This window comes from Gossypium hirsutum, chromosome D11 (genome assembly GCF_007990345.1).
Source record: "Gossypium hirsutum isolate 1008001.06 chromosome D11, Gossypium_hirsutum_v2.1, whole genome shotgun sequence".
Lineage (NCBI taxonomy): Eukaryota > Viridiplantae > Streptophyta > Magnoliopsida > Malvales > Malvaceae > Gossypium > Gossypium hirsutum.
The window spans coordinates 20,852,895-20,879,309 of NC_053447.1; the positions used below are offsets into that span (position 1 = coordinate 20,852,895).

General features: G+C 35.0%; 4 protein-coding genes across 7 annotated transcripts; all 4 read left to right on the forward strand.

The window, feature by feature from the left end:
• The first annotated feature begins 2,833 nt into the window (after positions 1-2,833).
• On the forward strand, positions 2,834-6,125 carry LOC107912801 (AAA-ATPase At3g50940). The gene is made up of 3 exons (XM_016841137.2): positions 2,834-3,836; positions 3,909-4,250; positions 5,169-6,125. The coding sequence occupies exons 1-3, from the start codon at positions 2,913-2,915 to the stop codon at positions 5,334-5,336; spliced, it is 1,434 nt and encodes a 477-aa protein (XP_016696626.1). The 5' UTR covers positions 2,834-2,912; the 3' UTR covers positions 5,337-6,125.
• A 2,238-nt stretch (positions 6,126-8,363) lies between these two features.
• LOC107911316 (endoglucanase 2) lies at positions 8,364-11,446 on the forward strand. The gene is made up of 6 exons (XM_016839177.2): positions 8,364-8,880; positions 8,959-9,242; positions 9,311-9,748; positions 9,812-9,959; positions 10,145-10,311; positions 11,049-11,446. Exons 1-6 carry the CDS (start codon positions 8,640-8,642, stop codon positions 11,379-11,381), a joined length of 1,611 nt encoding a protein of 536 aa, XP_016694666.1. The 5' UTR covers positions 8,364-8,639; the 3' UTR covers positions 11,382-11,446.
• Positions 11,447-18,530: 7,084 nt separating this feature from the next.
• On the forward strand, positions 18,531-21,457 carry LOC107912800 (uncharacterized). Of its 4 annotated transcripts, none has more exons than XM_016841135.2 (3): positions 18,531-18,903; positions 19,478-20,342; positions 20,876-21,457. In XM_016841135.2, the coding sequence occupies exons 2-3, from the start codon at positions 19,486-19,488 to the stop codon at positions 21,048-21,050; spliced, it is 1,032 nt and encodes a 343-aa protein (XP_016696624.1). In that variant the 5' UTR covers positions 18,531-18,903; positions 19,478-19,485; the 3' UTR covers positions 21,051-21,457. The 4 variants fall into 4 exon arrangements, with proteins under 4 accessions (XP_016696624.1, XP_016696623.1, XP_016696622.1 ...); XM_016841134.2 differs by having other exon boundaries at positions 18,531-18,784; XM_016841133.2 differs by having other exon boundaries at positions 18,531-18,736.
• Positions 21,458-24,520: 3,063 nt separating this feature from the next.
• LOC107911315 (auxin-responsive protein SAUR50) lies at positions 24,521-25,207 on the forward strand. The gene has a single exon (XM_016839176.2). The coding sequence runs from the start codon at positions 24,642-24,644 to the stop codon at positions 24,957-24,959; it is 318 nt and encodes a 105-aa protein (XP_016694665.1). The 5' UTR covers positions 24,521-24,641; the 3' UTR covers positions 24,960-25,207.
• Positions 25,208-26,415: the final 1,208 nt, after the last annotated feature.

A 26,415-nucleotide genomic window follows, 5' to 3' on the forward strand; every position in this document is an offset into this window, starting at 1 on the left:
GGCAAGGCTTCTTATTTTTGTAGTCTTTTTGATTAAGTCTCACTCTACAAGGATGTTTCTAGTCTTTCCAATGTCTTCATTTATTTTTAGTACCCATTTTCAAAGAAAGTTGAGGCTTCAATGTAAATTGTAATGAAGGCTTACTGGTTCTAAAAGCATTGAGAAACCAAGAACAACCCATTGTTTTATTTTGTTAAAACCTTAATAGCATGATTGATAGGAATGAAATAAAACTGTTATGGAATAGTTATTTTGTAGAAATAGAATAGTCGAATAGGACTGTAATGAAATTGAATAAGTACAGTAGTGATTTGGATAGATAGAATAGAACGAGTATTATAATAGCATTTATACATTTAATTAAGAGGAATAGATATATAATAATAATAAAAAACAACTCAAATGATGAATATATCATTAATATTTTAATGTATTTTCACATTAATTTAATATTAAAGAATAATATTTTCTATCAAAAGAATCATATTTAAATATATATTAAAATATGTTTTTATTTTTATATTAAATTATATTAAAATATTTTGTTTTGTTATTGCCATTTTTTGGTGATACTATTAGGAATAAGAAAATAATAACTGTTCTATTGAATAAATCGTTTTTTCAACCAAAAAAATTAAATACCATTCAATGAATAAGGGGAGTATTATTTCATTCCCCCAACCAAACATCACTTTAGAAATTGTTACTTTTTAAATTTTATAGACATTGGGTGTTTGTACAAAGCTAGCTGCTAAGCTCCTTCAAATTTCAAGCTTTTTAGCTTCTTCAATCTTCAAATACAATGAAGGCAACGCTTGGAAGATTGAATTGGGATTTAATGGTTTAACTAGTTTGATTAGTTTGATCATCGATTTAATTTTAAAAGTATTGTTGTAATTTGCTTTATTTAGTTATCATTTTGACCAAAATTGTTTAAGTTTTTAATTATTTATCTCTGAGAATTTTTAGAAGCTCATTATTGAAGACATACCGTGTAAGAATCAAGCCAAGCAAGAATTGTATTAAGACTTTTAACGTGATAAATGTTCTCATAAATAAAATATTTGATCTTCAAAGAGTTTGATGCTAAAAAAAATATTGATTGGGTGAAAAAAATTCTTTTTTTAATATTGAAATTTTAAATTTCAAAACCTCGAAATAAATTAAATAAATTGTTGAAAGTTTTTTATCCATTCATAATGTCAATTGATTTGTTACTATAATATTGAAATTACTTAATTTAATCTTCTTCTAAATTTTAAATTTTATTTTATGTTTTCAAATTACCCTTAATGAAATTAACTCAAATTACTCATATTTAATAATTTCTTATGAAATTTAATTTTTTATTATATAATCTCGAATATTCCTTATTAATCTAAAAGCAAAGAAAAAAACATCTGTAATTAATTATATTAATTGCTTGTTTTCATTTGGGTAAATAAGTGATGAAAAATTTATGAATTTTGTCCGACATGGAAAATAAAATTAATTAAATTAATTATTTGCAAGGATTATTTTGCTTTTAGCTTAGTATGGAAGAGTTAAGATTACATATTAAAAAGAAATTTGAGTTTTGTAGACAATTATTAAAAATGAGTCATTTTAATTGATTTTAATTTAGAAACATAAAATAAAATTTAAAATTTTAGAGGGGGATTAAATTAATTAATTGAATTAATTTTAATATTATAGTAACAAACACTATCAAGAGATAAAAAATTGATTTTTTAAAATTTTAATATTAAAAAAAAAAGAAATTTAGAACCTTTGGCAGAGGGTAAACAAGTATAATTTGATAAAATTTTAATTAATTATTTTAGTTTCTATCTTTTTCTACTTTAATCTTTTAATTTTTCACTCTAATCAAAACTTAAAAAATAATTTTTTTAGGTGAACTAAATGAAAGTGTAAACATGATGCGGCGGATATAGTTAACCGTAGTTAGAATTTAACGTTTTGATTACTAAAATGAAAGCGCCTTAAAAATTAAAAGACAAAATTGCAAGGATTTCATATCTTGTGACAAAAATAAAAGTGACCTAAAATTTGAGTGAATAAATAGATAGTTTACCTTAATTTATACATAAGTAGATAGTTTGTGTTTTTTAAATGCTCTGAGTACAAGTTTGCCTCTTTTCATGTCTTATAGGCATGATAGTGGCATCCTTTAATTTATTTTTGAAACCATATTATTTAATTCCAAAAACAAACAGGTTCATATTCATTGTTTAATTGCTACACTGGGAGTCAAGTCGATATTATTAATTATATATTGATGTACAATCTGAGAGTATCCATGAGTTTTAAGTAACATCCTTTCATTCATCCCCAAAGGACAAGACTTGAGCTTTCAACTGAAAATGGAGACACTGTAACACAGAAATTACAGAGAAAAGGCAGCTGGTCTATTATTTGTCCATTAAATTTCCAAGCATGAGTTTCCAAGACATTGCAGTCCACTGACTTTAACAGCTACCTCCGTTATTTTTTGCCAAAATCATGCTATCTGTGTCACCCAATAATTTTGTGGTGGGTATTGTCTAAAAAATTAAATGATTGATCACCAAATATACTTTATTCTTATGAGAATAAATGAACCTCGATGACATATATCTCATGATTAACTAGTTTACAAGCTCGAAGCGTGGCTCTTGTGTGGATGGGGGCTTACATCCTATGTATTATTGCGTGGATAGAGTTTCAAATACATGGGAAATGTACGATCATTATGTCCTTTTCTTAGAACTTTAAGTGTTCAAATTTGACAAGGAAATTTCTTTGTCATAAACCAGAAAAGCAGTGGTTGAATTAAAAATAAGAGCCCTTTTCTGGTTTTACTTCACTATAAAATGGATTAAAAGAAAAGAGTTGCTACCAATGAGAGGAAATCAAGAGGCTAAAAAGTTGCTATGGCATCGACACTGTCAATTTTGGCTACTTTCACTATTATCCGCATCACATTCAACGACTTCGTCCCCAAGGAAATAAGAGACTATTTGTGGAGTTTCATCCGCCGTTTCTCATCGGAATTCACCTTGGTTATCGAAGAATCACATGATGGATCAAGGAACCATATTTTCCAGGCTACCATGGAATACCTTGGCAGCCATGTACTGTCTGCTTCAGCTGCCGAAGGTTCCCCGAAGCGGCTCACCGTAGGCAAGAGCGAGAAAGTAAGGAAGTTCACGTTCGGCCTGGATAGGCACTCGGAGATCGTGGATATATTCCATGGTGTTCCCTTGAAGTGGAAGTACAACGCTGATGTCAACACGAATACTAATAATCAACAAAAATCTGAATCGAGGTGGTACGAGCTTAGTTTTCAGAAGAATCATGTTGAGATGGTAAAGAGCAAGTATATTCCTCACATCATCAACACGGCCAAGAAACTGAAAGACCGGAATCGGATGGTGAAGTTTCACACTGTGAGGCGTGAAAGGTGGAGCTCAAGTGCTGTCAATCTAGACCATCCTATGACATTTGATACATTAGCCTTGGATGGTGACCTCAAAAAGACTATTATGGAGGATCTTGACAGCTTTATTAATGGCAAGGAGTACTATAAGAAAATTGGGAAAGTGTGGAAGCGTGGTTACTTGCTATATGGTCCCCCTGGAACAGGCAAATCAAGTTTGATTGCAGCCATGGCAAATCATCTCAACTTTGATATTTACAACTTGAACTTATCAGCAGTCAACTCGGACTCCTCTCTTGAGTACTTGTTGCTTCATGTGTCGAATCGTTCCATTCTTGTGATTGAAGATATTGATTGTACAGTCAAATTACAGAACAGAGATGCAGGGGACACAACCGCGAGTTATCCGCATGTCCAGGTAATTCATCAACTTGAATCTTGAATATGACCATATGAAGGGTGTTAACTTGTGTTATTGTCATGTCATCAGGTGACACTTTCTGGACTTCTGAACGCCATCGACGGCCTATTGTCATGCTGCGGAGACGAGAGGATCATTGTTTTCACCACCAACTACAAGGATAAAATCGATCCTGCGCTGTTGCGAGCCGGTCGCATGGACAAGCACATATGCTTGTCTTACAGCACCGCCTCTACCTTCAAGCAACTCGCGGCCAACTATCTCGGCATTTCGAACCACAATCTCTTCTCTCGTATAGAAAAGATTATAGAAGAGATCAATGTTTCCCCAGCTGAAGTTGCCGGTGAACTAATGAAGTCCAAAGATCCCAAAACTTGTCTGGAGGGCCTTATTGAGCTCCTGGAAAGCAAGGTAATTTAATCTCCAACCAATTCATGTTGATGTATTAAACTGCCAGAAAAAGAGGGGTAGGGGCAATGCAGGAAAAACAAGAAAGTAAAGCATTGAATCATAGTTGTCATTACATCATCGTTTGATGTAAGGGCTTACACATGAAAGTAGGTGAGCCCATGTGTTAGTGTCAAATAAAGCAGCATGTATGAATGACATCACCAGTTCACTGCCACCACCCAAACGGGTCCCTCCCCTTATTTTATTTTGCAGTGTCTGCCTTTTCTCGGCCCTATCTGCATTTTAAAATGACTTTAGCGTTGGGAAAAAAGACATTTTCAATGTCAGGTTTCAAGCATCCTATTGGCTATTGGAAATTGGCATTTTTGGGATTAGAATAAGGAAGTTTCATGGAAATTCAAGCTCAAAATAATAGCAGTTAGTGTTGTCCTATGCATGTTTTAATCTGCATTGATTACTAATGTTTATTTGGTTTAATTACGTTGTTAGTCCTTCTACCATACTGAAATTTGGGATTAAATCTCTTTAGTTTGACATAATTTGGACATCTCATCTAATAATATTATTAATAGATCCAAATTGATATTGTTGCCGTCTAAGTGAAAATTTACATCATCACTTTAAGGGCAATAATTAACAATGATATCAATTTGAATCTACTACCAACCTAATAAAAGTAAATGACCAAAATTTTCAAATTAAAATAGAGATATTAGATCTCAAATTTCCACATGTTTGAAAGATTAAAACTACAATTATACCATATATTTTCAATTTCACAGGCATAACCAGACTGTATAATTTAAAAAATATAATCATATTTGGGTTCGAGTCTAAAGTTACATTAAGTTAGTGGTTGATTAGTAGTTTCATTGGTTTTGCGCTTTGTAACAATTGTTCTATATTTGAACCCATCAGGCATCGGAGGCGACTTCAAAACCTGAAGAAGGAAAAGGCGGTAACAATACAAAGCAGGAGAAAGGATGTAAAAGCAAAGGTTCCAATACCACAAACAGTGACTCTCCAAACCATAATGCCATTACGATTCTCACCGTGGGTCCTGATCCAATGATAGTGAGAGAATAAACAGTAAAAGCGGAGCTAGCACCAATCCTTAAAGCGGTTCTGTTGAAACACGGGGACATTGTTACCGACTGCTCATTGAACTCAACGCAGTGCCGTTCGTCTCTCCTGGAGATCGCCTTTGGGATCATCCAGAAACTACAAGCAGCGAAATTGGAAGATTTAACAGAACCTGAGCTCCGCTCCATGCTTGCAAGTGTTTCAGATTTGGAATCGTTGAAGTTGCGAGTTAGTTGGCTCCGTAAGAGACTGGATCAAATTATTGAGGCACTGCAACTAGTGAAGCAATGTTCCGCCCTAGAGGAAGACAAGAGAAAAATTGTTCAAGAAATCGAGGAGATGCAGAAAGAGCTTGGAAGTTGCCGCATGGAAACACTAGAAAAGGAAAAGAAAACCCTCCGAATCCAGGAAATGGAGGCTGTGATCGGAACTATTTCGGAATCCATCTCTAGCAATGAGGCAAGATTGAGTTGTTTCTATGAGAGGTCTTTGGTGGATGGGCTACTTTGTCTTTGACCCCCCAACTGTTACGAACTATCACCACTCAACTGGACCAGGCTGCGTCGGGTGAGCATCGTGAGCACAAGATTGATATTGTTTTCTTTGAGCTGAACGGGCTGAACCCAAGACCTCTTCGTACAAGAGTTCACTTTGCAATTCTAGTAACTCACCAACCTACCAACTTTTTTTATTTATTTATAATAAGTTTATAATATTTACAATAACAATTTACTACCTTTAATCTTAACCTCAAATATAAAATTTCGTCTATGAAAAAAGCTTCAAATTAAACTTGAATTTAGTGAGCCTAAAACTGTTTATGGTTGAGATGATCCATTTATGTTCACTCGAAATTCGAAAGAGTTTAGATAAAAATGTTAAAATTTGAAAAATAGACTTGGCCAAAAAATTTAGGCCTGTTTAATATATGGTTCGAACTTAGGCTTAAAAATTCAAAACTCAAACTCAACCTGTTTTTAAGTTTATAATAGTTTACATTATGATATTTTTATATATTATGTAATTTAGAATACATTAAAAATAAACCTATACTAAATATATAATACTATTCTAATGTAAATATTAAAATAATGTTAAGATAACTATATAAAAATTTTCAATAAATAAAAAATTATTAAATTATTAAATGTTAAAATAATATAATATAAATATTTAAAAAAATAAAAAATAATATGAGTGGGCCTAAAATGAGTTTGTGCTAGTGTTTTGTAAATATGGACGAGTTTATATAAAATTTTAAGTCCATATTTTAAACCGAGCCGGACTTGAATAATCATAAAATATGTTAATATCATGTTTAGGTCTGATCCGAACCCAACCCGATTCGGCCTATGAATACTTCTAAATCAAAGTCAATGTTTTCCTCCCCGAAGCACGTTGAGGCCAAATTTTTTCCTCACTCTCACTGCAGTAATCCAATGCAGTGAAAGAGGCCAAAACGCACTGAAGCTACAATGCTTTGGCTCCAATGGAGATACAGAGAACCAGGGAGATTATTGCATTACTTTTCAAAAGAAGAAAAAAAAAGAGACTATTGCTTTCACAAATATAATCATACCTTTATAATCACAAATAACAAAAAAAAGACTAAATTATCCAAGTATGATATTATTATTTATGAAAATAATAATTGACAATGATATAACAAAAATAATTAATTATAAAAAGTAATTAAAAATAAAAATAATATAATATAATAAATAATTTAAAACAATTATAAAAACAATTAACTAAAGTATTTATAAAAAAATATGATATGTACAGTTAATACATTACAATTTATCAGATCATTAATGAACAAAATATTAAAAAAATGAAGGACTTCCTAATAAATGCTTAAAATTTTATTTAATAATTATAATTCCCCCATAATTTTCTCACCTTACTCGTATATTAAAATAAAAAGAAAAATGTTCTAGGGTTCATTAAATCTTAAAATATTTATTGAAATTTATAGGATTAAGGGAGTTAAAAGTGAATTGAAATGAATAATTAACTAAAATCCTAAATTTTTTATTGAAATTTATATGAAATTTTATATATTAATTGAAGCGTATCTTAAACAATTTTTTTCAAAGTCGATATCTTTTCTTCAAAAAAACTTATCAATAATATGAATATTAGAACTTTATTTTTAAAGTTATTGCCCCATCAAATGAATAATAATTAGAACTATATTTTAAAAAATTACTTGTCCAAGCAAGGATTAAAAGAGTTTAAACTTTAAAACAATTCATAAATTTCTCAAAATTCATAATCATATAAACTAAGTTTAAACAAAGTAATAAAATCATACCTTCAAATCTATTCTGCTAATAAAGTTGAATTGCACCAATAGTAATAAAAAACAAGAAAAAGAACTATCTTCATTTCTTTTCAAGATTTTTAGAACCTCATGTTAAAACTTCAGTATTGTTATTAAGAGATGAATATGATGAATTATAATTAATTTTAATTACATTTAAATACAATTTTAAGTATTTATTAGTAAGTCCTTCAATTATTTTTAATATTTTGCTCATTAATGATGTGGTAAATTATAGTGCATTGATGGTATATAGATATATCCTTGATTTTATTAAATAAAATTACAATTTTACATATTTTTTAATAATCTCATAAAATGAATATCATATTTCATTTTGAATATGATATTGGAATCTTATTTTTATTGTTACCTCATTGCTGGAATTACATTTTGAATTTAAATACACATTTCACAATTCATATCAAAATCTGACAATTGATATTAAAATCCCGTTATTACCATATCCAATTTCACAATGTTTGTATCCTCATGGAACAATTCCACCAATGATTCCGTTTTCTATTTTATCCAAGCTGACGACGTCGTGAGATGGAATTTTTGTTGCACAGAAGATCGTCTTCTCCCCTATCTTCTTTTGAAGCAAACGACAAGTCGACGGTCCGCCCTTGTCCTCCTGCTTCCCCACCTGCCACGTTGTCCGTTTCTCTAAAACCGTATCATCCTTTCGGCTACATCCTGATGCTCCATTTACTCTAACCTCACCCATCCGATGGCGTATCTCACTAAGCCGCTTTTCATGTATCCAATTTATCAAGCATTTCTCTACCTAGTATAAGTAGTAGAACAAGAATCAACGTACTCCAACTTTGTCTTCATTCAGTCGTGTCATCACCCCTCAAAGCTCCCTTTTGTTTCCTTTTTAGAGATCTGGACCGACTTGGATTACTTTCTCTGTGCCGAATATTCGTTTCCATGTCTTTTTTGTTGGGTGAAATAATAAAGCTTTGCCTAAGCAGATGAAGCGGATTTCAGAGGCTGAAATGGGAGGGAAGCAGGCCGAAACTTCGAACCCCAGGGACTGGGGCTCCTCTATCTGGTGTTTGCTGGTTTTAGTAATCGGAGCTCTTGTAGTAACAGCAGCTGCACTTACGATTTTAAAGTACTTGCATTTTTCCAAGAACAATGAAGCTCACCCCATCAACAAGAAATATGCCGATGCTCTTGAACTAGCTCTTCAATTCTTTGACGTACAAAAATGTATCCTCATTTGATCAACTTGTTCTCTTTTTCACCTTCTTGGCACTTAAGTGTATTTTTGTTTTTGCCTTTTTGCAGCTGGCAAGTTAGTGGATAATAGGATTCCTTGGAGAGGAGACTCGGGGCTGCAAGATGGGAGTGAAGAGAATTTGGATTTATCAAAAGGAATGTATGATGCTGGGGATGCAATAAAATTTGGGTTCCCAATGGCATTCACTGCCACAGTGCTTTCATGGTCGATTCTTGAGTATGGTGATCAAATGAATGCTGTGAAGCAACTGGGATATGCATATAATTCTCTTAGGTGGATCACAGATTACCTTATCAATTCACATCCTTCTGAGAACGTGCTTTATTTCCAGGTAATTTATTTCTCATACGCAATTTGGCATCCAACTGATACATAATATGTATTTTTGTGCGGTTAAAGGTGGGAGATCCGGGATTGGACCACAAATGTTGGGAAAGACCTGAAACCATGACAGAAAGAAGGCCTGTAACACAAGTTAATACATCTTTCCCCGGAACTGAAGTGGCGGCAGAAACAGCTGCTGCTCTGGCATCGGCTTCTTTGGTTTTCAAGGAAAACGACCCTGATTATTCGAGTTCGCTCCTTACGCATGCTAGGCAACTCTTCACTTTTGCTGATACTTATAGAGCTTCTTACAGCATCAGTATTCCTCAAGTGCAGGGATTCTACAATTCCACAGGATATGGAGATGAACTGCTGTGGGCTGCTTCATGGCTTTATCATGCTACACGAGACGATTCGTACTTGAGATACGTAACCGAGCTAAACGGGCAACGTTTTGCCAATATGGAGATTACAACTTGGTTCAGCTGGGATGACAAGCTTGCTGGAACTCAGGTATAAATCATGATGCAAAAATTGGTTATGGGATATCATCTTATTTGTCAATGTTTGTTACAGGTCCTACTCTCCAGGATAATCTTCTTCGGTGCCAAAGACATGCCGACCGTCGAGAACTTAGATCTCCAAATGTATAGGAAAACAGCTGAGCTAGTCATGTGTGGTCTTCTACCAGATTCACCAACTGCCACATCAAGAAGAACTGATGGTAACTTTCCTATATAATTTTGATAATCATTTAAAACCCATCAAGGCAAAGGTTCCATGCTTGCAACCAATTCTCTTCATCATAAGCTTTTAGGTCTCCTTCCATAGCTATCACTAATGTGTACATGTTTAAACTCTGGTAGTATGTTTACAGCAGCCTATCTTTATAGTATTCCTTCATTGCAGGTGGCTTGATATGGATCACAGAATGGAACCCATTGCAGCATGCAGTGGCTTCTGCATTCCTAGCCGTACTTTACAGCGATTACATGCTCACTTCGCAAACCGAAACACTATATTGCAGTGGGAATTCATACAAGCCAGATGATCTTCGCAACTTCGCTATTTCCCAGGTAAACCGAAACTTGGTGGCAAAGGAAACATTGTGCCGGATGATTGATATGTGTAGTGCTCTAAATGAACTGAGCTTGAACGAACAAGACTCTGTTTATGTTTGTTTGTTTATTTTTAAGCTTGTTCGTGTTCAGTTTATGTTTGTTAAGAATTTCAAATTTTTATTCATGTTCATTTATTTAAAATTATGTGTGTTCATGTTTGTTTGTTTAATATTCACGAACATATTCATTTAATTTAATCGAACATGTTCACGAACATTAAACGAACATGTTCATGAACATTTAATTGAACATGTTCATGAATAATGTTAATAAACAATAAACAAACAAACAAGCAATAAATACATACATACATACATACAAACACATATATTGTTTAGATATAAAATAGTCAAATATAAATATTAATAATTATATTATAAATGAAAAAAAAATACAAACCAAGATAATTTTATTAATATATATTAATGGAATTTTTATAATAAAATATTATTAATAAATAAACGAGTCATAAACGAGCTAATAAACAAGTCAATAAACGAGCTTGTTTGTGAATATAAACCAACAGATCACACCTCTGTTCGTGTTCGTTCGTTTATTAAACGAACATAAAATTTTTATTAATACTCGTTTATTAGCTTAATAAACGAACATAAACGAACTTTATATGAACGGTTCACGAACGGATGCAACTTTAGATTTAAATAATGTGTGTATGTATGTGCATTTTCCAGGCAGATTATGTGCTGGGAGAAAATGCCATGAAGATGAGCTATCTTGTTGGTTATGGCAGTAGGTACCCCTTGTATGTACACCATAGGGGATCTTCAATTCCGGTGAATGCCGACACCAGCTGCCAAGACGGGTTCAAATGGCTTTATTCAGATGACCCGAATCCAAATATAGCTGTTGGAGCACTTGTTGGCGGCCCTTCTTTGAATGATTCCTATTCTGATACTCGAGACAATGTGAAACAGAGTGAACCAAGCACATATAACAGTGCCCTCCTGGTTGGCCTGCTTTCTGGCCTCATCTCAACTTCGTCTGTGGTTAAATCTTATACATAGAAAACAACTATAAAGTTTTCAACACCTGTGAATAATTTTGAGCTTGTAAATATATACATAGACACATGAGAGAAAACTAAGTAGAGCTTCGGTACTTTATTCACAAAATTAATTTCTGTATGACTTGTTTGGTTATTAATGTAATAACATAAGAAAAAAGTCTATTTATTATATATATATATATTACAATAGTTAAATATTGTTTGATTGGAATAAACATTGTTGTCGATATAGGAGGACCTGAATTCAAATGTGCTGAAACTTTTTAAGTATTGTGTCAAAAAGAATAAATATTTTTTTGTCTATGCATATTTTATTAGTATAATAATAAATTTAATTCTTAAAATTTAAGCATTATATCAATTTAATATTAATTTAATAAATTTAACCCACAATATTTAATTATTTTATCAATTTAATTCTAATCTAATATCCGTTGTATTTTGTGAAAGAATAGTAAAATGGTAAAATATTTCTGAGCATCGCTATTATATTTACCGGCTAAAAAACTACTATCGTAAAGAGGACAAAGTAACCCATGACTAAATTACCAAAAAATGATGTTTTTTTTTAATTTACCTGATTAGGCTGTGTTTTGGAATAATTATAGGAATAGGCCGTTTTTTTTGAAAACACTTCCACGTAGACGTGCTTTCAGGTGTAAATTAGAAAAATGCTTCTAGGTAGTGTTTTTAACTGAAAGCGCTTCCACGTAGACGCGTTTTCAGTATGTTGTTAGGAAAACGCTCCTAGGTGGACGCATTTTCTGACAGGTGATCCGAAAAAGCTTCCAGTTGGAAGCGTTTTCTAGGTGCGTCTTCTAGCATTAGGTTTTTTTATTAGGGTTAGGGTTTTCTATTTTAAGGTTTAAAGTTTTTAAGATAAGGTTGTTTAGGGTTTTAAATAATTACATTCGAAAATTAAAAACATCATATTTTCATCGAAACTCGGAGTACTTGTTTGGAATGAAATATTAGTTTTAAAATTTTTGCACATTTTTAATACTAGTTTGATTTGATATTTTAGTAAATTATTTACGACAGTGCATTAATGTTGACGGGATGGGTTCTGAAAATATATCTCGGGATATATGATGGGTTTTCTATCCCAAGTAGGGGTTGAAATTTGTAGACGGAAAACGCTACAAGCAGGATGCACTGTCAGTAAAAGTACTAGAAGTGAGTCCAACTGGAAGCTTTTTAATTACCATGTCAGCTGAAACCGCTTCCAGCTGGACATGCTTTTAGTACTTTTGCTGATAATGTATCCTACTTGGAGTGTTTTCCCTATGCAAATTTCAACCCCCACAAGGGGAGAAAATTTTCAGAATGAACTTTTAGTTCGTCCCTGATTATAAATAAAACATGTTTCAAGCTCAAATGGCATAAGCCATTTACGAGCCAATAAAAAGTTGTTAAGGAGATAAGATGAATAGAAGTTTGTGGAGTGCTTATAAGTTGGAGCAATGACGTAATTTGGGTAAAAATATGCATTAATTTTTGTTGTTCATTTTTAGTTGCAGCATTCACTTTTTGCATGATGTTTTTGTTTCGGATGTCTCCCGACAGATTATTTGGTTGAAAATGAGTGGACGGATTAATGGTATTATTTATCACGACGATAAAATGTGTGACATCGAGAATAGGGTCGTTTTCTTATCAGAGAACACAATGGGACTAACTTTTAACCATAACATACAATTGTAAGAACTACGAACAAGAATTAGGCAGAAAATCGTCGGTTCCAACCAGCTGAGAGTATCATTCCTTAAATACCAATTTTGTGCTTCGAACGACCTCGTTAGATATGACATTTTCGATATCAGAGGTGCGAGGGGATTAGAAGCAATGGTGCAGGTGCATCTGGACAGTGGATCACCATTTCTTGAGTTATATGCCGAGTTTTCGAAGCCAGACCAAGGCACTTAGGCTTCGACATCTGTTTATGTTCGAGATGCCAAAATGAAAGAACATGTCGATAGTCCAACGACATAGTTGTGTGATGGGTTCACCACTTTGTTAGGAACTTCCCATTATGATATCCTAAAATCATCCATGGGAAGACACCCATCTATTTTCACCCTCGGTTTCAATCGCGACAGGCAGAACATCGAATAGTCAGGTTGGGGTGGTAGGGCAGAATACACGACCCATGTACGACACTCAATTAGTGGTATTGATTTGAACTTCGATTAGTCGATGTTTAATACTAGGAACTCTTACACGGGAATGGCATAAACTTTTGGTGGTTGGCTATGGACAAATGATTTTGGACGTTTTGACAACTACAGAGATGATGTACTCCCTACGACGTTCACTGGCGACGGGGCATCTAACCCGACACATGTGAGTAGGTCTGAGAATAAATATAACAGTGAATTCGATGCCGATCCAATTTGGGAGCCCAGTACCGGTGGTTTAGAAATTGTATTATTTTCTAAATCATCGCCTGTTCCAATTGAACCAGAAGATGGTGAAGGATGTGAAGATCACGACGAAGATACTGAAGAAGATCCACAGTTCAGGGCGTACTCACCACCAGCCTACATATATAATGTGAACCTATCGGTAGAGAATGGGTTAGAGTTTGTAGAACTACCACATAGGAGGTTGGGCCACGCGAGTTCCTCGTTGGATTCAGCAGATTTAGAAGCGGGGAAGGAGTTTTCCACTAAAGATGATTTTATCGCTATAGTGAAGGATACAACATCAAGAACGGGGTAAAATTCTATATGGCTAAATTTTGACTAGAAAAGTTCAAGGTAAATTGTGCAATATGAGACCGTGGATGTGTATGGAAAATCATGGCTTCTGTTAAGAAGAAGACAGGGTTTTAAACGATAAAAAATTTTATCGCTCCACATACGTGTATTGCAACGGGTATTGTATCAATACCGATATATATTACATCATTTTTTAATTGCTTAGTTTAATGTATTCATGTGGTTGTAAGTATTTCGTGGAATCATCCAAAATTGGATTCTGACATGATCGCAAACATTATATTGCCTACGGTGAAAGTGAGTCCTAGGATCGCTGTACCAATTCTAATTGCAAATGTTCGTACCCAGTTCGATTACACACTTTCGTACTGCAAGGCATGGATTGCAAAGTAAAAGGGATTGGAGAAGATGCACAGTGTGCGAGACGCGTCATATAATGAGGTATGGCAGTAGTGTTGGGTCTTAGAGACGTACGTCCCAGGTTGCGTAACTGATTTGGAAACAGAGTATGCATACTACAACAATCGATTGCTCCATAGATATCGGATGTTCAAACGTTTGTTCTGGACTTTCAAGAAATGTCTAGAGGCATTCTAGTACTGCAAGCCATTAGTACAGATCGATGGTACTTTTATGTACGGGAGATATACTCATCGATTGTTGTTGGTTGTCACATAGGATGACAATCGAAAAATCTTGCCTATTGCCTTTGCAATCACGCTTGGAGAGTCAGTAGACGATTAAAATTTCTTCCTATCTCGGTAAAAGAGGCATGTTTGCCCCTAACTTGATATTTACGTCATCTCAGTCTGAGACCTTGAATATTGACTGCAATTGAACGACAGGAAGCCTCTGGGACTGCACACACCATAGGTATTGTCTAAAGCATATTGCATCAAACTACCACGAATACTATTCCTCTACTGCTGAGCGAGCACAAGTGACCAACATGGGTATGTAATTGCCACTATTAAAGATTCTTTGAAATTCTGTACTATGTAATCACCACTATTCACTTCTTTAGACATGGTACGAGCTTGTGAAAGACCGTTTCCATGAAATATTAGAAAACTTATAGACAATTAATGGTACGAGTGCTAGCTATCTCTCTAACATACCCTTCGACCAATGGACAAATCCTATGACGGGGGTCTACAATATGGCTATATGATGACAAACCTGGCAGAATGCATCAATTTTATTTTGAAGGGAACACGTCATTTGTCGATTACCTCAGTTGTAAAAGAGACATACTTCCATTTGACTGAACTTTTTCTGAAGCGAGTGGCGATTTATGTTGGGCAGATCCAGGAAAGCCACGTATGGAGTCAAGATGTACTGAAAGAAATTAGAAAGACCATAACACAAGCAAACTGTTTGCATCCAGTGTGACATTCATGCAAATAACTATGGTTTCGACTAACAAAATTCAACAGGCCAAACCAAGGTATTATCGGGGAAGCATATCGTGTACACCCGAGACTGAAGAATTACGACTGTGAGAGATTTGACATACTTCATTTCTCATACGCTCATATAATTACAACATGTAGCAATCAGCGTTTGGATCCCATTAGCTTTGTGGACGAAGTGTATAAATTAGAAAATATGTACAACATTTAGAGACACGTATTGCCACCAATCTCGGATGAACTTAAGTGACCATTTATATCAAGCGCTCCATTTAAGTTGTTACCCGATAGATCATTGCATCGCAAACCACAAGATTGATTGAAGTTAACTCGAATACGTGGAAAAATGGATATTCGGGAGATATCCAACCAACCAAGGTTATGCGGGTGGTGTAGGGACCTAGGACATTCAATACCGTCATATCCATATCGAAGGGACAATACAAGTACAACACATCGTTAACATCAATTTTATTGTAACCCAGTATCTTCGTATAGTCTTGATTTAAATTTGTGAAATGATAACAAATACTAACTAAAATGAAAAAATGATATTCATTTAAAAACACAATAATATACATCATTGATACAATATAAATGTTTTATATTTATTTAAATGTTAACATGACGAGTACAATGATAAATTAAATCAGTGCGAATGCCAACCAAAATCTGTGCCACAGGGGTGGTTGAAGGTTGCGCACCGAAATTCCTTCTTGGTTCAACCTCCTGTTGGGGTACTGACCTTGACCTTTTATTTTTTTGCCTTAAATTATGATGGGTTGCTCCTTGGTTGCCATTATGTATCCTCTGGTCTAAGAATAGGTGGTTGGGAAGATGAACCACATTGGTAGAATAATGATCTCGGAGGTGTTTGCAACATAAACGACATATGAGTACAACTATGTTGTGTCCCATACACTGATAGCATAGCGACTAGACTTTTGGTCGGTGCCTGATACATAGACGGCCTATACTCGTCGTCGGCATCATCATTGTTGGAAATGTAGATGGCATGGGCGTGTAATACATCGGGGAAGGAGGTTCGAAAACAAAACTTGACATAGAAGTAGAAGCAAGAAAATGTGGTTGAATATATGGTGCTTGTGTGAAGATGAAAGGGTTAGTATACGCATCAGAATAAGATGGTACATACTGACCAGTGGGTGGTGCGACCATTGATGGTGCTACGATCGGTGCTGTTTCTTGCATAGGTGTTGATGATGGACCCGCCCCACCAATCCTTAGATGTATAGGGGCCCGTCGTGGCCTCTTCCCCGTACAAGTATGGCTTGCTATAGATCCTAAACCATGACATGTAATCTGGATTGCAGGCTAATTTTGGAGCGATAATGGCCTCGCGAGTAGTTAAGAATTCGTACATATTATCCCACATGTTGATGTATTGCATGTGGAATATAGACCAATTCTCATCTGTCCAACCCCACAAGTCTGTAGTATGCACATCATCGAGGCCTTCAAGTGCCACGGGAATTGATTGTCGAAACTTGAATTGTCGCAACACTCTATTTGACTGGTGTATCTCGACGGTAGAGTACACTACCGATGGCACCTTCATGTGCCAGATGTTCGGATTCACAAGAATTCTTCGGGGATGCATTCTTTAACTGCCAGATCCTCGTATAGTGTCCATTCAAACTATATTAAAATAATAAAAACTTTAGTGATATTTGCATACTACTAAATCTCAAATCGACTACATTAATATTATCATATTCAAATTTAAATAAATACATACATCTGTTTCTGATTATTGGTTCAACAGAAGCCATATATCTCAAAGCTCATTTGGTAATCCTGCGTAACTCAGATCATAATTCCATCTATTGAAATAACTTGTTAGTGTAATAATTAAAATTTTAGTTACTTTCATTATGGTAAATATATCATTTAATGAATTTTACCTTGTTACGAGTGAGAATGTATACGGGTAGTTCGCTCGAGGATGTAAAAATGACAGACGATATCGTGCCCATGACTATAGTAGTAGAATGCAACCACCAATTTTAATTTTCGTGGTTGTGTCGCTTGACACATCTCCCGATACAAAGTCGCCAACAAGGTAGACTCCCAACTAAGTTCGTCTGCTTCTCTAAAGTTGACGAGTTTAAGGAACCACTTTAGATGGACGAGATTCCGTGACTTATTTGGCATCAGGATACCCTCTATGATCTGAAAGATGTACGCCTGAGTGTGTCGTTCTCTTTCAAATTCAGTTGAATCCTCATCATGCCCCCCAAGTTTCTTATTAACCAACTCATTTTGATACGACCTCCATAAATCGTGTTCGTAACCAAACCCAAAAGTTTACGGCATGCGACTCTCCAATCGACCGTGTGAACTGCCCCAGTGACTACCAGCCTATCCACCGGTATCCCCAATTGTAACTGCACGTCCTCCAGAGTGATAGTACACTCGCCGTATGGAAGATGGAATGTATGCGTCTCGGGTATCCACCTTTCGACCAACGCACTTACGAGTGTCGGGTCAAACTTACACCTCTGACCTACAAGGGCCACATGCGAAAAACTGATTTCCCTCAAGTATGATTTGATTAAGGGTGATAGAGGAGCGGGTAGATTACGAATATAACACTCCAAAATTTGATCTTCCTCCCATTTATATAAAAAATACAAGATATTAATTTCAAATATAACAATGAAATAAAATAATTAAACATTGAAATATATTAAAAAATATTCTTACCATTTGCAATTGGTTGATGGAAATGTGGTTGCCATCAAAACGGATTAGAGGAACAGCTATTTAATTAGCTGTTGGAGGGGGAAACACTTTTAATTGGAAGCGTTTTTAGGTGACTAGGCGAACATGCGTCTCGTTGGAAGTGCTTTACTGGCTGTATACAGAAAACGCGTCCACCTAAGATCACTTTTTTGATTTACACCTAAAAACACGTTTATGTGGAAACGTTTTCAAAAAAGCAAGCAATTTTTTTTGGTAATTTAGTCGTAACCCAATTTTTTTTGGTAATTTAGTCGTAACCCATCATAAAAGAGAAAAAAAAAAATAAAAAAAGAAAAGAAAAACAAAACTGTTCTTCTAGAACGAAGACGATCAGCGATATCAAAAGCACTTCCCCAGTCTCCTGGAATTATCTTCTGCAGTCAACTCCACCATATTCCTAAGTTTCTCTCTCAAGCTCTTTGCAATCCCAAAAGGAGAAATAAAAATCTTCTTGGGTTTGTCTTTTATTGCCTTCCATTTTTCTTTTATTTTCAGAAGAAAATGTAATAAATTTTCCCTTCCAATTTTGAATTTTTTGGGTTATATTTCTGGTTGCAAATCTTATTTTTTATCGTTTCCGTCAATGGGTTAAAATTGGTTTTTGTCTTCATCTTTCTTTTTGGTATGTTCGATCTGCAAATGGGTAATTGGAATAGAGTTATATTTGTTAGTTTTCTGGTTTATTTTCATGTCACTATGGTTTGCTAGGGCTTTGTTGGTTCAGATCTTGGAAATTATTTTTGGTCTTTTTCTTTTCTGCTTTGATCATGGAAATGGTGTTGGCAAATTTGTTACCTTTCAAGGGAAAAAGGTTTAGAAATTTTTTTTAAAGAATATTGAAGAATTCTGTGAAATTAAGTGTAGTGTGTGGTATTATTTTAACTATTGAAGAATATTGGTAGGAATTAGGAAATGTTTTTGATGGTACAAGACAGTGATGCTAGCTTGAATCTGATCACCTGTTTTTTTTTTCATGCCGGGTTCGGAATACATTATGTTGTCTGAGCATATTATCATGATGGATATAAGAAGTTCTCATAGTAGCTTTATCTGGCATAATATGAATGAAATGGTTCCAATTGGAGAGAACATTTGCAGCAATTATGTGTTCTATTTGCATCTTTGTTGTTTGTATTGTGCTTGCGTTGTTATGCTATTAAAATTCATGTCCTCATGCCTATTTTATCATAACTTAGGGAAGGACATGGCAGCCGAGGAGGCTCTTGACTTGTCAACTTTGCAGTCTCAGCTAAGTGAAACTCATGAAATGTGGAACCAGGAGATGGAAAAACACCAATGCCAGGTAGATTTTTTACAAGACAAAATTATGGAGGTAAAGGCTTGCTTACAGGGTCCGGAGGAGGAATCAAAGGAGGTAGATGTTCTTTGGCGTAGGGTAAAAACTACTGCAACTTTGTTGGCTAACTTGAAATCAAAAGCAAGAGTGATGGCTGTTCCTGATTTAGCCCATAAGTCATGCGGCATCAAAATATTAGAAGGGGTAGGGCTCGTGGATAAGGAAGGTACACCGTTGTCTGGATGGTCAAGGAGTGCTGATCTCGCTTCATTTGACTGTGTAGATGAAGAAACTTGGACTGGAATTAGTAGACAACAAGATTCTCTGGATGAACAAGATGGAGCCTATATTGGTGAGTTAATTAAGTCTGTGCAAATGGTCACTGATGTTATGGAAGTTCTAGTTAAGAGGGTCATCATGGCTGAATCTGAAACTGCTATGGAGAAAGAAAAGGTAACTTTGGGCCAGGAAGAAATCAAAAGAAAAGCATTCCAAATTGAGAATATGTCTATGAAGTTAGAAGAGATGGAAAGTTTTGCTCTGGGAACAAATAACATTCTTAATGAAATGAGGCAGAGGGTTGAGGACTTGGTTGAAGAAACTTCTAGACAGCGGCAACGAGCTGCTGAAAATGAACAGGAGCTTTCTCGTGTGAAGCAGGATTTTGAGTCTCTGAAATCTTATGTTAGCAGTCTCATTAGTGTAAGAGAAACTCTTCTTTCATCGGAGAAGCAATTTCAAACTATTGAGAGGCTCTTTGAAAGGTCAGTATAATCTTTGAGTTCTTTGATTCCCTTGATTATGCTTGTTCTTGAATCTTAAATTTTTGTTCCATTCTCAGCATGCCAGCAAATAATGTGAACTTTGTTCCTTTTGATATGTCATATCAGACCATACAAAATGTATCATCAATGCTCTTGTTGGTGACTTACATATCATATCCTTGTTGGTAACGTATGACATGGATCTCTTATTGTACTCATTGCTTTTCAACCATCAATAATGTGTTTCTAAAGGTGGGTTCCTATTCTGACTGCTTTGTTTTACCAAAGAACCCAATTTGAGGTGTCCCATTTTGTTTTGGATAATGTGCAATTTTAGGGCTTATGTCAGTATAGGCATGAACTTAATTGTAAGTGCATGACAGCAACCGCTATTTTCCTACATGCATAACTGAATTTTGTATCTCAATGTGAGGGTCAATGTGCTGGGGAGTCTTGCTCATGACTCTATCTTCCTGTGCACAATCTTCTTTAAGTCGGTAGTCTTGCTCATGAGACCCTTTATTGTGTATCAGGCTAGTTGCTAAGACAACACAGCTAGAGGGTGAGAAAAAGCAGAAAGAGGATGAAGTTCAAAAGCTTATGGAAGAGAATGTAAGGTTGACAGCACTTCTTGACAAGAAAGAAGCGCAGCTTTTGGCCATGAATGAACAATGCAAAGTAATGGCACTAAGTTCTTCAAACATATGAAATCTGATCTCATTGTCTATCTCGTTCTACTGCCTGTTGGACTGCGCTGCCTGGTTGCTTAGTTACAACAGACTAGATCACCAGCCAGATAAATATTAGGTGGGACAACTAATGCTGCATAGGCGTGTTTGCAACAGATACTCTTGAAAGTTTAACATGGAACTTGAATTATTGCCATTGTTGTGCTTTCGAAAATTGAGCCAGTATGCATGGATGCATATTATTGTGCTTTCGGAACACAATTTTCATCTTTTCTGTAAAGGCTAGAAATCTCTGTGTTTGTCGAATATCCCACCTTTCTCGCTGTCTCTTTTCATCTGAACTTAAAATTATAGTGCTCTGTTCTGATACAGAAACACAATGAATGTATGTTCTTAGGGTGGAACCGGATGACAAATTGTGTTTTATATGTTTCTTAAGATAGATGACTTGGATGGAAAAAGAAAAAAAAAAAAAGGGATTTGAAAGGTCTTTGAAATTTGGATAGCTTGACCAATAAGAAGCTAAGCTGAAACAGATAATGCTAGATATTATCATTGACCTTAGCTCATTTTAGTACTCAATCATTCGTCTTTCGAGATTAGAGCTGTCGCAGAGCACGAAATACATTATTGCTCCATCATTTTTCTTGATAAGAGTAAGAGGGGATTGTCGAATAGTTGGTGTTCGAAGATTTGAATGTAAATCCTTTTCCATTTCACCAGTGGTGCAATTGATATTATTGCTCTATTATTGCTATATTATTTAACAAAAGCTTAATCTCCCCCTGGCCATCCCAATGTTTATCCTAATTCCTTCTAGTGAACCCAAAATCAAATAAATTAATATGAAACTCTAGTTGATTTAATGTCAACTTCTCATTTGTTTATCATACAATAAGAGAAATAAAAACATTTTTTTTATATAGGGCAGATTGTTTGATATAGACATCTGGTGTTTAAATTACTATATCTATGTATCCTGGTGTTAACCATGGCAGCCAACAAATATAGCTGACATAGAGATTGTCATTTTAAAAGGGAAAATATTAGAGTAGAGAGAAGAAAAAGAGCAAGCTAGAATGCAGTGCAGGTGAGAAGTTTCTGAATGGGGTACGGGCTGTGGGGGTAAAAGCCAAAGCTGAAAATGTCATTGGCATGGTGGAAAAAAATTGTGATGATGAAGGGCCTTATGTATATTTACAACATTAACTATCCTTTTTATTGTGTCTGCGTTTTGACGACAAAAGTAACATGGCCATCACATGCATACCATCATCCAGGATGTGGTCGCCAATAGGTTGCCGAATTACTCAAAGACCAGAAAAAAATTGGCTTCTATTTTTTATCTGCTAGACATAGAAGTTTAGCTGTTAAGACATTTACCTTCAGTGAAAATGATGGCATAACTTATCTATTTTATTCACATAATCCATGGAGGATAGAGACCACACCTGTTCTCATATCGGTAAAAGTATCATTGAGGTCTTTTTATCAAGAGTTGGATTGTATTTTATCTCCTCTACTCAAAAAATATATAAGTTAGTCTTTATATGTTAGATAAAAGAGTATATTAGTTCTGTTAAAAATTCTATTCACTTCTACTGTTAAAAAATGGTTATTGTATATCAGCATGAGGTACACGTGATTGTCTAATTATTTTGTCAGCCACGTCAGTTCTCAATAGTCGAAATGGACAAAATTTTTAATAAAAAGGATTAGTTTGCTCTTTGATCTAATATTCAATGTCTAATTTATTTATTTTTTGAGTAAATAGATAAAATATAATCCGACTTTTGGTATAAAGGATTCATGATGCTTTTACTTCCTCATAGTGCATCCTACTCAAAATTCTCTTAGATTCATATGAAATAGAGAAATCCAAAACTTTGTTATAAATTGGAAGCATATTACTAGCTTACATGCGTCTTGGAAGAGAATATGACGAGGAAGCAGGGCCACTTAGAGAAGACTGATTCGATAAGATTGCCATGTAGATTTGAAAGCCGGCTTCCGGCCCTTGAAACATGGGAAATATCTCGCATGTTAGCCGAATGAAAGGCTAAAGCTAGGTATATTTATGGTGCTTTATTTAGGAGATTTATATAATATTACTTCATTATTCCATCCTGTAATCTGATTCTTGTGGTTTCAGAAGTTCGTGTTAAAGGCAGAATCACATGGGCAGTGGCGTAAGTGTTTGAAAATTATATATAAACTCCACAACACTAAGTTTCTGCCCCCATATGCTTGAGCTACCCTTACACCTTAACCCTGGCACCTCACAAATCTAGGATGTTTTAATTGTTGGTCTGATAGAGTATGCATATATTTACTTGCCAACTAAGCTATAACTATTGAGACAGCTAGCAAATATGTTGGTAATGGATATAAAATCTAGGGTGTGTGATATTAGCTCTTCGAGTTGGTCAAATGTAGGGCAGGAAACAGTGAAAAAGTTTAATATGATGTGGATGACATTAGGCAAATTTAGGAAGAGAAGCCATCGCCCATGCTTCCCCCACTTCGCTGACACTGTCACTACGTGGGGCTAACCCTTGTTTGTTGTTACCCCAAGCTTTCAATTGATTATTATTTGCAATAAAGAGGAAGACACTAGGCAGCGCAAATTTAGCCCGGCCAAGCTAAGTGTCGAACATGCCAAATTTTGGGTTCAGTGGGACAAAAACTGGTCGCTTTGTGTGTTGGATGTGGTCCATAAACAACCCAAAATCCACTTCCCTTTGAGTTCGACTTTCAAGAACGGACCAGACCAAATTTTTGGGAATTCCGTGACTCTGCGACAAGCATTCAATTCCCACCATTACATTAATCTTTCATTTAGTTGACTCCTTCACGTACATTGTACCACGACGCATGAAAAGCGACACTCGTCAGTGGTCCTTAATTTAAAGGTTTAAACCGAAGTAGTATGAAACCAGCTAATCATTTCAGGTCTTTCCATCCACTAGCTAGCCTAAGGCTGTGGCATATATGGTCTTTGTTAGTTAAGATATTTATATGGAATATGAGTATATATAAGGTAAGATATTTTAAATATATGATTTATATTTTAGTGGAATATATTTGTTTTTCGTAATTCACGTCTAGAATCCGGTAATGATTAAATCAAAGGGAAAGTTTGAGAAGCAAAACTTTTTTAATCATGTCAAAGACAATGATAAGGATAATTCTTTTTGTTTCTATTCTATTTTGGAGTGTGTGGGAGGGAGAAGAAGTTGCCACATTGTTTAACATGGAAAACCGTGGGAGAAAAATATTTTGGTAATGAATTTTCTCAGCCTTAGAATAAGGTATATTTGAGAAGCGACGAATGGTGGATAACTTGAGAAGGAAAAACAAGAGAGAGAAGAAAAAAATATGGACCCATGTTGTCTATAGGAGAGGCAACATGGTAGGCTAAGCCCCATTGGGTTTCAAACCCTGCATGCCTTGCATATATCTGTTCATTTCACCCACATAGCACATGACATTGTTTTAAATGCCAAATCCTCTCTTTTAATTTCCCCATGTATAAATACCCTCTATTCCTTAATCCTTCTCCCCACCAACTTTCTTTTCAATTCTCTTAAGTTCTCAAGTTCAAAGCAATATGGCTATCAAGAAATCAAACAAATTAACTCAAACGGCGGCTATCAAGCAGATTCTTAAAAGGTGCTCAAGTTTTGGCAAGAAACAAGGTTATGATCATGAAGGAGGGCATCCCGATGATGTACCTAAAGGACATTTTGTTGTCTATGTTGGTGAACATAGAAGCAGATATGTAGTTCCAATATCATGGTTGACTCACCCTGGGTTCCAGAGCTTGCTTCAAAGAGCTGAAGAGGAGTTTGGGTTTAACCACGACATGGGACTCACAATTCCTTGTGAGGAAGTCGTTTTTCGCTCTCTAACAGCCATGATCAGATGAAAGAACAACTTTGCTTCATTGGTTGCAGTTATAAATTATACCCTCATGCATGCCATGAGTGGTTTTTCTGACTAATTGATGACATTTTCTTCTTCTTGCTTTTATTACAATTTGATATTTGTATATTGTGCATGTACGTAAGTTTTTCCCTCATGTAGCACGTATCCCGTTTCCACGTGCTCTTGAGAGTATCCTTTAAAAGTAATGAAAACATTTCATGGGAGAATCCATGTTTTTTTTTCCTTTTACATGAATTATGTCTTTCTTGCTCTTTCTTCCACAACCATGTACTTATGTCATCAAAAGAGTTTTAGAAATTTAAAACTAGACGATATGAGCAAGAATTAAAAATATACCTGTAAGATATATATGTTAAATGTGGTTGACTTGTGAAGTTCGAGTTTATCAGCAAGCTAAATACTTAGTTTATAATGTTCTAAAAACATAAATAAGCTATTCTATACAATTTGGTGGTTGAGTTTATTGTCAAAGTCGTAATCCGTATTCTTATTCTCTCCTACATTTTTGTAACAGAATATATGAATTATCAGGTCATGGCACTGGTTACCACCCTAGTGCATCTACTTGGAGTAGCTCAGATAATGGAGAAATTACTTTTGGCAGCTTCTTCATATCAAATCATCCAAACTTTCAGTCCCTTTTACTTTGGATTGAATGGATAGCGGACCTACTTTTATTATTGCCTTCTTGATGTGAATGATTAGTAAGTAGCTCACCTTTTAAAGATACACATCTAATCAACCTCAAGCAGCAAATTTCTTGATCTTTTCTAGGCTGATACCGAACACTTTTCGCCCCAGAAAAAGACTTCAAAAGGGCAAAAAGGAAGTCACTTTTAAGTTACATTGTGAGCCTTTAGAAGGTTGCAAAAACTTGTTTATGTATACCATGGCAGCCTCCATTAACAACAAGAGACTTTTAAAGTTTAAACTAATTTAATTGACGTAGTGTTTCAGTATGTTGTAAACATTACTAGGTGATCATACTGCAAAATCGTCAACTAAACTAGCAAAAAAAGATGGCTAATTGACCTTCATAATATGGACTAAACGACAGGATATAAAGTCGAAGAAATGTGTTTCCTTTAATTATTTGGTGGTTTAGAACCTTCAAGTTATTGTATTATTTGTTCAATTAGGATATCTATCATTTGATAAGATGGCACAAAAAAAAAAAAAGAAAGGCAGTTTAAGTATTCCCATTGCTTTAATCTCCTTTCCATTAATCTTTGTACAGTTTGCACATGCAATTGGGGTCCATTTGTCTGTTAGCTAGAGAGCAAATTTCTAATCTCTTTTGTCCCTTCCAATTTAGCAGTCCAAAGGCAGCTGAACTTGATTACTTGAGCCACCTTCATAAGTAAACCCTTTTTTGATTATTGACTGGCAAAGTACATAGATGGACTATGGCATTCAATTGTCCTCCACATTTAAGG